General features: G+C 47.2%; 1 protein-coding gene across 2 annotated transcripts in view; it reads left to right on the top strand.

Annotated features, from left to right (window-relative positions):
• The window catches only part of ttc28 (tetratricopeptide repeat domain 28), a 49,394-nt gene that overhangs the window by 21,062 nt on the left and 16,070 nt on the right, over nucleotides 1–12,262 (top strand). For both annotated transcript variants that reach the window (XM_056578223.1, XM_056578225.1), the window contains 10 exons: nucleotides 447–594; nucleotides 2,434–2,706; nucleotides 3,068–3,198; nucleotides 5,371–5,592; nucleotides 6,616–6,804; nucleotides 8,022–8,118; nucleotides 10,442–10,638; nucleotides 10,753–10,906; nucleotides 11,329–11,500; nucleotides 11,975–12,143. In XM_056578223.1, coding sequence (XP_056434198.1) covers nucleotides 447–594; nucleotides 2,434–2,706; nucleotides 3,068–3,198; nucleotides 5,371–5,592; nucleotides 6,616–6,804; nucleotides 8,022–8,118; nucleotides 10,442–10,638; nucleotides 10,753–10,906; nucleotides 11,329–11,500; nucleotides 11,975–12,143 — 1,752 coding nt within the window. The remainder of the gene's footprint in view (nucleotides 1–446; nucleotides 595–2,433; nucleotides 2,707–3,067; nucleotides 3,199–5,370; nucleotides 5,593–6,615; nucleotides 6,805–8,021; nucleotides 8,119–10,441; nucleotides 10,639–10,752; nucleotides 10,907–11,328; nucleotides 11,501–11,974; nucleotides 12,144–12,262) is intronic.

Genomic DNA, 12,262 nt, shown 5'->3' on the forward strand with positions numbered 1-12,262 from the left:
TAATGTGTGTAAATGCTAAAGGCTAAGTAATGTTGAAACCTACACCGTATTGTATTGTCCTTAATCTTGATATAAGAAAAATGCCACGTCATGTCATGTTTTATAGTCTGTAATCAGAAGGGTCCAATTAATTGAGACAAAGGGTGCATATGTGTGCGTGTGTGTGTGTGTGTGTGTGTGTGTGTGTGTGTGTGTGTGTGTGTGTGTGTGTGTGTGTGTGTGTGTGTGTGTGTGTGTGTGTGTGTGTGTGTGTGTGTGTGTGTGAGTATGTGTGTATGCTAATATATTTGAATAACCATAGTCAAATTTCAATCAAGCTGTACACTGTAACGGTGGCTGCAACATCGCTGTAGTATCATGATGCAGTTTCATGGTTGGCCACCCAATGTAAAGAAGCCTTTCCTCCGAGTTAAGGTTAATGTCCGGTCTCTCTCTGCTCCCTCCAGGCCTACTTTCGCCAGGGGGTTGCGCTGCAGTACCTGGGTCGCCATGCCGACGCACTGGCTGCGTTCGCCTCCGGCCTCGCCCAGGACCCCAAGAGCCTGCAGCTGCTGGTGGGCATGGTGGAGGCGGCCATGAAGTCACCGCTCAGAGGTGCTGTCTGTCTCTCTGTCTGTCTCTCTGTCTGTACATCTGTCTGTACATCTGTGTCCGACTGTCTCACATGTACCACTGTCTGTGTGTGTGTGTGTGTGTGTGTGTGTGTGTGTGTGTGTGTGTGTGTGTGTGTGTGTGTGTGTGTGTGTGTGTGTGTGTGTGTGCCTGTCTGCCGAGGAAGGCTGCTTTCTGTTTGTTCGTCTGTCTGTCAGACTCAGAGGTATCAAAGGTGAGGTGTCTTGTATGTCTCCAGTATGTCTGGCTGAGAGAAATGCTTCACGTCTCTCTGTCTTAGAGGTAGGCTGCTTTATGTCTATGCATCTAACTGGCTATGCACCTGCTAATCTGGTGGTGTCTGTCTGTTTGTCTGTCTGGTGGTCTGTCTTTTCTCTGTCTGTCTGTTTGTCTGTCTATGTCTCTGTCTGGTATGTCTGGGATCCTGTTTTTCTGTCCGCCCATTTGTCGGCACGTCAGTCTGACTATCCTGTAGACTCTGTCTGTCTGTCTGTCTGTCTGTCTGTCTGTCTGTCTGTCTGTCTGTCTGTCTGTCTGTCTGTCTATCTGTCTGTCTGTCTGTCTGTCTGTCTGTCTATCTGTCTGTCTGTCTGTCTGTCTGTCTGTCTGTCTGTCTGTCTGTCTGTCTGTCTGTCTGTCTGTCTGTCTGTCTGTCTGTCTGTCTGTCTGTCTGTCTGTCTGTCTGTCTGTCTGTCTGTCTGTCTGTCTGTCCTCATGCCTATCCATCTGACTGCCTGACTTTCAACACCTGGTGGTTACACTCAAATCGAATTACGCCAGAGAAACGGGGATGAAAGTATAAAGTGAAACATCAAAATGAAAGGTCCATCCAACCCATTTGATATTAAAGTGACTGAGGAGCACCAGGGATGAAGCCATTGCGCACAGTTGACCATCTGTAGAGATACTTCACTATTGGAGCTGATCAGGTCCATAGTGCGGAATACCATCTGTTAAAAGGCAAGTTTCACTGTTGCTGTTTAGTGTCAGGACACACACACAAGCAAACACGAACACTACCACAGACACGCGCGCGCACCTTGCCGTGTGGTTATTTAAGACCAGAGGATATGCGGTTCTTTCTTCGGGTGTAATAATCTGTTACATGTAGTGGCTCACACCTCTCCGATAGCGTACGCACAAGCTGCTAACCGGTTCTCACAGGTGCTAGAGCTTCTGCCACTACTGTGGGCTTAATCTTTGACTGAAAGTGGGAGATGCTACGCCGCTAGGCTATGCTGGTCTTACCTGCGTTCCGTAGTTTGGTAGTTATCTTGGTTACTTAGTATTGTTTCTATAGTTGTGAAATGCATTGATATTCTCTTTTATTCTCTTATGTGAGTGTGTCCATCTCTGTGAGTATGTTTGTGTGTGTGTGTGTGTGTGTGTGTGTGTGTGTGTGTGTGTGTGTGTGTGTGACCATCTGTGTGTGTGTGCATCTTTGTGTGCGTGTGTGTTTGTGTACATATGAACGCTTGTTTGCATATATGTGCGTCCATCTGTGTATTTAGGTTTGTGTGCACATGCTTAGTATTTGTGCATCTCTGTATATGTGTGTGTTTTTGTGTGTGTGTGTGTGTGTGTGTGTGTGTGTGTGTGTGTGTGTGTGTGTGTGTGTGTGTGTGTGTGTGTGTGTGTGTGTGTGTGTGTGTGTGTGTGTGCGCGCGTGTGTGTGTGCGTGCGCACGTACGAAATGTGTCCATCTGTACGTGTTTGTGTACATCTAATGCATGTGTGCCGATCCCGTTCTCCTGTGTATCCTTTGTGTATCCACGCTTCCCTCCCGCCTCATCTCCCTGTCCTCCCTCCCTCCTCCTCCAGACTCCATCGAGCCCACCTACCAGAAGCTCCAGAAGATGAAGCTGGACAAGAGCCCCTTCGTGGTGGTGTCGGTGATCGGCCAGGAGCTGGTGAGCCACGGCTCCTATGGGGCCTCCGTGGTGGTGCTGGAGGCGGGCCTGAAGATAGGCACCTGCTCCTTGAAGCTGCGCGGGTCGGTGTTCTCCGCCCTCAGCTCCGCCTACTGGTCGCTCGGCAACAGCGAGAAGAGCGTGGCCTACATGCAGCAGGACCTGGAGGTGGCCAAGACTCTGGGTGGGTCTGAGTGTGGTTGAACTACCATCAGGGTCCGGGCGGGTCTCAGTGTGGTCTCACTAACATGAGGGTCTGGAGAGTCTGGAGCTAACGCTACACAGTTCATTCAAAGATGTTTCATAGTTGGACAATACAAATATCAAATAACTAATCGTGGGGCAGGATAATATCGTAGAACCTGGAAGGAACTGGGTTTGATTTCCATGTGTCCAAAGTCTACCGTAGGCATCCTAACCAATCTCTGTCTGCTCCTTAAAGAAAAGCACCTGAATATGAAATGCACGGTGTGTTTGTGTGATTGGGTATTAATGTGTCTGTGTGTGTGTGTGTGTGTGTGTGTGGGGGGGTTCCATGTCCACAGGTGACCAGTGTGGTGAGTGTCGGGTTCATGGGAACCTCGGCTCGGCTTTCTACTCCAAAGGGAACTACCGGGAGGCCCTGACCAATCACAGGAACCAGCTGGTGCTCGCCATGAGACTCAAGGACAGAGAGGTGTGTGTGTGTGTGTGTGTGTGTGTGTGTGTGTGTGTGTGTGTGTGTGTGTGTGTGTGTGTGTGTGTGTTTGTGTTGTGTGTGCACATCCTAACATGTATGTGTGCCACTGCCAGCCTGTGTGTGTCGATGTGAAAAATGATTGATCTTCGTGAGCAAGCAAGCATGTCAACCATCTTCAGCAATGAATCAATATCCCCTCAATATGTGCTCATTCAGTTGTCTCCTCACACACAGTATTGAAACAAAGACATGTGGAGATGGGGATTTATAATACACATATATTGTGATGGGCAGAGATGGCCAGTACACAAACAAATAACTGCAGCCAGGAATCTTTCAGCTAGCTTCTAGCTCTTCTGCTCCCAACAAACACACCACAATCTCCCATATTCCTGACAGACTGTCAGGCTTGGTTATGCAACGGTTAAATCCATAAACACCAAATGTATAAAATGTAATTACATTTAGTCATTCATTTTAGCAGGCGCTTTTATGCAAAGCCACTTCCAAGTGAAGGCTGAGAACCATCAAAGCATACAATCGTTAATTGGAGCAACTACATATTTATTAAGTCCTCTACGAGACAGATGACTAAGATTCAGTGCAGATCATGTGTCTCCATTTTAATTGCAATCAATGTTCACATTTATCACAAACAAAATTGGTACATGCCGCAGCCTTAATTTGTAGGGCTCAGGCAGAAGAGACAAATATGTAGTTCCTCTAACGGCCTCTAGGTGGGTCATGGTAGAGACAAGTGCCTCTTACTACTTCTAGGTGGGTCACGGTATAGACTAGTATGTCGTTCTTATAATGCCCTCCAGGATGTTTAAGGTAAAAACTAGTATGTAGTTCCTCTTACGATGTACAGGTGGTCAACGGTAGAGCCTAGGCTGTAGTTCCTCTAACGGCCTCTAGCTGGTTCACAGTAGAGACTTGTAAGTATTTGTAAGGCAGGTTGACCCACCGGCACCATTCTAAATCAACTGGAAAAATGTGATTTCCTTCTAGTAATACAAACAAATATGTTTTTTCTTTGTTTGGTTTGGAACACTTTGCTAGCCCATGTTTTATATATTTAGCATACTATTGCTTCATATTTTATATTTTGTGAGGTCCTGGTGGACTTGTATTTGGATAAAAAGTGAATAAATATTGGCGTGGAATAAGAGATGAATATGAATGAGTTTTGACCCTAGACTGGCTTGCCGCAGCTATTCAAGTCTCGCCCTCAATATTCCAAACATGGATCGTTTTCCGCTGCTAGTGGCAAAAACAGCGGCAAAAAAAGACACTCTGTCGAAGACCAGACTTCACGCTCAAAAACGCTGCGTGTAAATCAATGGCTGACGTCAAGGAATCCACGTCTATATTATCTCACAGTCTATATGCAAACAATATTTAGCGTGCGTTACACATTGTGTACACATTTGTTAAAAAGTACCACCCCAGTGTAATTGAACATACTGCCATTAAAGGAGAAGCTCAGCGTAATCCTAAACCACAGCGACACTAGTACTCCTGTCTAGCAAACACAGACGTTTGAGGAGGGGGGGGAATATGACCGGTGAGGATGGGTTCTGCTTAGCGAAGCAACAAGACGGCTCCACGTTACACAACTGGAGGAGAATGTAGGCCAATGAGTTTTATAGTTATGAATACGTTTATAATCCTTTTACAGGAATCTGCTATTCTAGAAGGATGTATAAAACCATTTTTTCAAACCTCATATTTAATATAAGCAGCATAGTCAGTTATATTAAATGTGTGGGGCGGCCCGGTGGCTCAACGGGTAGAGGCCGTACCATATAGGCTCCGTCCTGATCAGAGAGACCCGGGTTCGATTCCTGCCCATGGTCATTTGCTGCAAGTCCTCCCCTCTATCCCATACCTTCCTCTCTATCTCACTCTATAATAAAGCATAAAAATGCAAAAACAAATCTTTAGAATTATATTAAACGTGTGTGTGTGTGTGTGTGTGTGTGTGTGTGTGTGTGTGTGTGTGTGTGTGTGTGTGTGTGTGTGTGTGTGTGTGTGTGTGTGTGTTTGAGCACATTGTGTTGTGTGTGTGTACATTGCTGTTGGTTTGTGTGTGGTGCCTATCCACCAAAGGGACTGCACTGACCTCCAAACGTCTCCCCGTCCCCGTCCCCGTCCCCCCGTGCCCAGGCTGCGTCCGGGGCCCTCAGCAGCCTGGGCCACGTGTACACCTCCATAGGGGACTACCCCAACGCCCTGGCCAGCCACAAGCAGTGCGTGCTGCTGGCCCGGCAGAGCCAGTGCCAGCTCTCCGAGGCTCGGCAGCTGGGGAACGTGGGGGCCGTGTACACCGCGCTGGGGGACTTCGCCAACGCCCTGAAGTGCCACGAGCAGCATCTGGAGGTTGCCAAGGTAACGTCAACTGTTAGGGCGGCGTTCCTCGAATGGGGGGGGGGTACGTGTGCCCCTAGGGGTACTTGGAAGGATTGACCGGGAGTCCTTGGAAATGTAAAGAAATGTGTTGAATCTGAATAGCACCCTAGCTTAACATCTTGCCAAAGGACTATAGTCGAACATTAGCTTGCTGGCTAACACTGGCTTATTTAGAGAAATGTAGATTAATGTGCATCGTGCTTTGAATAGATAAATGAAATGAAACATAGAATGTCATCATATGTTTGGTTGATTTTTCTAGGTCTTCGCACCACCCATTTAATATGTTTACTCAAAAAATTTTTATAATCATTTGTTATAAATCGGTTGCCACGGTAACATACATCATACAGAATCTGGATGTTGCAATGGTAACACATCGTTAACAGCCTTCAAATGACTCATGGTAACGTAGAGTAAAAACTATCATCCACTATCCGTGTAGCACCAGTTTATACCAGTTTAATAGCCGCTACAAGCCGTTTTGAAAATCAACCTCTTCTGACATCACAAGTGGGCGTGTCCACCTAGATGTGTGCGGGATAGATCAGTCTACCAGCCTACCCAGTGGACTCTAGCAAATATTGCTCATCCATCCGTCATACATCTAGGTGGAAACGCCCACTTGTGATGTCAGAAGAGGCAGATTTTCAAAACACGGCTAATCACAGTAACACCTGATAGTATAATATGGGACCTTTAACGTATTGTTAACAGCATTGATGATGAGGTCTTGGTAACGTAGAGTAAAGACCAACCATTTCTGTTTTACGTTGTCTGTTTTTCAAGTATATTTTATATGGAACTATATGCTGCTGTCTTGGCCAGGACTCCTTTGTAAAAGAGATTCTGAATCTCAATGGGATTATTTCCTGGTAAAATAAAGGTAAAATAAAAAACAATAATCCATCATCCATGCAGCAGCAGTTTATACCGGTGGTGTATTAAGGGCGATGTATTCCTATTAAGACCTGCTTGACGATCCTCCCCTCTGGGTGACAGACCCTGGGGAACCGGCGGGAGGAGGCCCGGGCGTACAGCAACCTGGGCAGCGCCTACCACTCCCAGAGGGACTTCGACAAGGCCGTGTCCTACCACACCCGGGTCCTGGAGCTGGCACGGGAGCTGGAGGAGAGGGCCTTCGAGATGAGGGCCTACGCGGGGCTGGGCCACGCCGCTCGCTGCATGCAGGTCGGGGTCACTCTTTCATAAAGGGTCATTTCAAAATTCATCCACTTGTGATGTAACAACTGGAATGCTAGAGCTCTGTCTTGCCACTTGTGACATCACAAGTGGAATGACACCTTTATGGTGTCATTCTAGCACTCTAGTATTCTAGGTGTTACGATCCAGGAGTAGTGTTGCCTGATTTGGCCAGATTTCCCGCCCAAACTGGCAAAACTGTTGCCAGATTTGGCGGGAAATCTTGGGACAGGATTATGCTAACTGGAAATAATATAATGCTGGCAGATGACTCTGAGTCTCTTGCATCATACATCTGGGTGGCCATTCCCAAAGATAAATTCAAGGATAATGAACTCTAACATCCCACTCTGGCAACACTGTCCAGTAGTGAGGTGACTCTGAGGAGTTGATCTGTTGCATCATCCATCTGGGTGGACTTTCTCAAAGATAAATTCAAGGATAATGCTGGCAGATCACATTGGCAGCTAGCGTTCTCTGCCATGCTTTCTACGGCTGAGAATGGCTTACAGTTTCCGATGCTAATATTTGTGATCGGGTGATTAGTCAAGATGGCAAGCAGTTTTAGTTTGTTGCCATTTGGGACATCACAAGTGGGACAGTCCACCAAGATGTATGATGCAACAGATCAATTCTTCAAAATACACCCACTTGTGACGTACCTACTGGTATGCTAGAGTTGTGTTTTTCCACCTGTGACACGAGGTGGTCTCCCTCTCCACCTTTGTGAGGTCACACTGTCCCGTAGCAAGGTGAATCTGAAGAGTTGATCGGTTGCATCATACATCTGGGTGGACTTTCCCCCCTTGTGATTTCCCAAATGGCTACACACTAAGATTGCCAATCACAAATATAAGCATTGGCAGTTGTAAGAAATTCTCAGCATTCCAAACACGGCAGAGAACACTAGGTGCCAACGCGATCTGCCAGCATTATCCGTGAAATTCCAGTTAGCATGATCCTCACCAAACATGGTGGGCAATGCCATCATCCAGCCCTCTCCTGTTGGTTCTTTCAAAACAAAGCCAACTGGAGATTGTGTATTGATATGCATGACGGGTGTTGAATACGAGTATTGTGTGTGTGTGTGTGTGTGTGTGTGTGTGTGTGTGTGTGTGTGTGTGTGTGTGTGTGTGTGTGTGTGTGTGTGTGTGTGTGTGTGTGTGTGTGTGTGTGTGTGTGTGTGTGTGTGCGTCTTTCTCCAGGACTTGGCGAGGGCGGGGGGGTACCATCAGAACCAGCTGGACATCGCACAGGAGCTGGAAGACAGACCTGCCCAGGGGCGGGCCTCGTCCAACCTGGGTAAACCTACCTCTTCATCATCATCATCATCATCATCATCATCATCATCGTCGCTTGTCATTTCACTTGGTGTGGCCAAACCTGTGTTCCGGTTGCAGACATTGATACTTCGGTGTGCGTCGTGTGTGTCTGTGTTTGTGTGTGCAGGTGCGTGTCCGTGTGTATGTGTTTCTGTACAAATGCAAGTTCAAGTCTCTATTTCTCAGACGACACAGAGTAAGACTGGGCAGTGAAATCTAATGACAAATCACCGGCAACAACATAAATACTAAAAGATCTGCTAGAAATATGCTAAGGTAAAAATAAACTATGTATAAAGATCAATATACTTGTTCATCAAACACTATGCACCCCCAATATAATACAATCCTGTGTCGACTATTGACGTCCACAAAGGATGCTGGGTAATGACCCCAGGTGGACTGAAAAGCCCTTATTTAAAGCTTTGCATTGATCAGTGTTGACCAGCCAGAAAGGAGGTTTCTCTGTCTCTGTCATCAGAGCTGTCAGCAGACCATCCCCTTGTTCCCATGGCTACGCCATAGAAGTGATGGGTTTACCCGGTTAAACGGGGCGCGGCCCGGTTAATGCTGCAATGAGGTTTATTGTCCACAAACGATAAACTCTACATGAAGGACTCTGGGGAGAATGAGCAGTTCTACCTGATTGTAGCACTAGCAGTTCTGCCTAAATACATATTTAATATTCATATTTTTTTGGTTCACGAGTAAAGCTCATGTTTATGGGTTAAAGTCCATTGGACATCCAGGGACCACTAAGTCGTCGATGCTAGCAGGCTTAATCTTTCAACCGCTGATAATGATCAACTTTGCTAAGCTAGGTTTTTTCTCTCTTTCGCACAATCCAACAACTTCATGCTCATAACGTCCATACATTGAATTAAGCAAATGATCGGTTCATTAGTTTTTATTTAATGTGTCAGGAAGGATATGGAAATAAGGGCAGATATATAAGTGCCATTCCAGGTTTGCTTTACAACGTGCCAGGTGGCATTGTGTTGTACTCAGGTCAAATCCCAGTGTTTGGGATCTCCCCTTTCCTCCTGCGCCTGGCCTAGTGTAGCCCAGGAGCCAGGGACCGCTGCTGGTCACATGACTGCAGTAGTCTCTCTCTCCAGCCATTAAAAATGCATGTTTTATTAGCAAGGCTTTTGTTTCTGCGACCACAGTGATATCTGAGTCTGTGAACCTGACCCCACTGCTGAGTCGACTGCTCACCGCCACTCTGTGTGTGTGTGTGTGTGTGTGTGTGTGTGTGTGTGTGTGTGTGTGTGTGTGTGTGTGTGTGTGTGTGTGTGTGTGTGTGTGTGTGTGTGTGTGTGTGTGTGTGTGTGTGTGTGTGTGTGTGTGCCGGTGGGTCAGATGTTTTTGCCACTAACCGTAAGCCCAGCCAACCCTGCAGGCCTCACTATAATCCTCTTAGCTCTTTTGAATACATTTTGGTCACAACGAGTGAATATACAACATTTGGCTGTATAATTTAAATATTTAAAAAAACAAATGTTGCACAATTCTGTGGTTCAACACCAGTTTCTCCGCTTCCATGTCCAAAGCTGTCTCGGGCAGTTCAGATACAAAATGGTGGAAGATAGTAATTTAGGCAGCTCCACGTTAGTTCCTCCCCTGTTGTTCTTTGATCTGTTCTTCCTGCTCCAACTGTCTTCTGTACTTTCCCTCACATTGAGCTCGACCGGCCCTAGAAACGGTTATTTATAACAATGAGAACACACCGGGGCGCTGGGAGATCATCACATGATGTAGAACCTCGCCGAGTCAGACGGCGAACAGGGACTGAGGCAGGTGGCGTGTCTCTGAATGTGGCGGCGGGCTCGTCTCCGTCGCGCTCAATAAACAAAACCTACATTTGAAAAACCAGGGCACCAGAATATCAGATTTGATTTAACCGTTGAAACGATCCCCAGAGTCTACAGCATGTCTATGTTGAGTATGGGGCTAGTCGGTTGATGGTTCATTACCCTGCCGCTCCAAAGACCCTGCCACAGGGGACGTTAACGCAAACGTTTGGTTTGCGCGGTCAGAAATACGAAGGCTGAAGTGATTCGTTTTTATTTATTTCCACAACGTAAGTCATTTCAATTACTTACTTTCCATAAAATAAGTAATAATATCTGCGAAAAAACCGGCTTCTTCTCGCGTTCCTCCGCTGTCAAAACGCGTGTGGGATGAAAAAAACCTCATCCTTTATTATTCCTTCTTCGTCGTGTGATTTCCTCACCCTCTTAGCATCAAAGCTTATCTTTGCTCACCGGGTTGCGCCCTCCGCTGCTCTGCCCCCCTCCCAGGCATCATCCAGCAGATGAGGGGGGAGTATGACACGGCGCTGGAGCTCCACAAGACCCACCTGGCCCTGGCCCAGGAGCTGGGGGACTACGCCGCCCAGGGCCGGGCCTACGGGAACATGGGCAACGCCTACAACGCCCTGGGCCACCACGACCAGGCCGTGCGCTACCACCGGCAGGAGCTGCAGATCTCCCTGGAGGTGGGAGCGCGCGCACACACACACACACACACACACACACACACACACACGCACGCACAACCCTGCAGACACACATGTGCACATGGTGACAATGACAATGTGGTTGTGGGGCAGGTGAACGACCGTCCGTCCCAGGCCTCGACCCACGGTAACCTGGCCGTGGCCTACCAGGCCCTGGGGGCCCACGACCAGGCCCTCCAGCACTACCTGCACCACCTCTCCATCGCCAGGGACCTCGGCGACACCCAGAGTGAAGCCAGGGCTCTAGGTGGGGTTTCCCGCTGGTCTGGCTCTGTCTGTTTGTCTGTCTGTCCCTCCGTCTGACCTTAAGTCGGATGTTTGTCTCGTCTGTATATTTCTGTCGGTCTGTCTTTCTGTCTGACTGTATACCTATCTGACTGTGTTTATGTCAGTGGTTTGTCTGTCTGTCTTTTTATCTATATATATATATATATATCAACCGGTCTGTCTGTCTGTCTGCCTTTTATCTATCTATCTATCAACCTGTCTGTCTGTCTGTCTCTTTCTCCGTCTCTTCTGTCTATCCGTCTATCCGTCTTTTTTGATTCTATCAGTCAAATGAGGGGGTCTAGCAGACTTGTATGGGCTACCCCTTCCCTCACTGCTGTCTCCTACACAGACAGCGTTGGTTCTGACCCAAGTCTTATGCCCCCTCCTCTGTGTTTCCAGCTAACCTGGGGAACTTCCACAGCGGCCGAGGGGAGTATGCCCAGGCCCTGCCCTACTACCAGCAGTACCTGGCCCTGAGCCCCGGGCTGCAGGACCTGGAGACGGCCGGGAAGATCTTCCACAACCAGGGCTACGCGTACTACTGCCTCGGCCAGTATCGAGACGCCATCAGGTGATGGTTATTACCGTCGGAAATTCCTTGCCTTTTTTTTTCCTGACTCCTAAAGCCAATCTGCACTTTACAGTGTTTTAAATACTGCTTGGTTATATTTTTTATGGAAGCTTTTTATGGAAATATGTGTTATCAAATGCACAGTATAACACACAGACATTGTGGCCAATGCAATTCTTAAAACAGATCATGGGGCGACTACATTATTTAGTATCTAGTAATTCTTGGTTGTCGTAGTCTTATTTGCCATTCATAATTTAGAATGTGTTATTCATAATGAATCACCCATAATGCATAATTCATCATTTATGTAAAATTGATGTACAATTACAATTTAGGAATAGAACTATATTTCGATTTATAATTAATGACTTTATAATTTATAATTGTGATTCTTCAATCTACAATATCAAATGTAGAATATAAAATATTGAATTTAGAATACAGAATAAACTTTGTCTGTCCATGTCCCAGGTGTTATGAGCAGGACCTGGGCTTGGCAAAGGACCTCCAGGATAAACTGGCCCAGGCCAAGGCCTACTGCAACCTGGGCCTGGCCCACAAGGCCCTGGGGGAGTACAGCAAGGCGGAGGAGTGTCAGAGATACCTGCTGTCCCTGGCTCAAGCCCTGGACAACACCCAGGTACCCCAGGGGAAACGGAGCTCGTGTGGAAGAATGGATGGATGGAATGGAGCAATGCTTGAGTGATGTGTAGCCCAACCGAGAGAGACATGACCACTGCCAGGGTCTTATTCCAATTG

The sequence above is a fragment of the Gadus chalcogrammus genome, chromosome 19 (genome assembly GCF_026213295.1).
Source record: "Gadus chalcogrammus isolate NIFS_2021 chromosome 19, NIFS_Gcha_1.0, whole genome shotgun sequence".
Taxonomy (NCBI): domain Eukaryota; kingdom Metazoa; phylum Chordata; class Actinopteri; order Gadiformes; family Gadidae; genus Gadus; species Gadus chalcogrammus.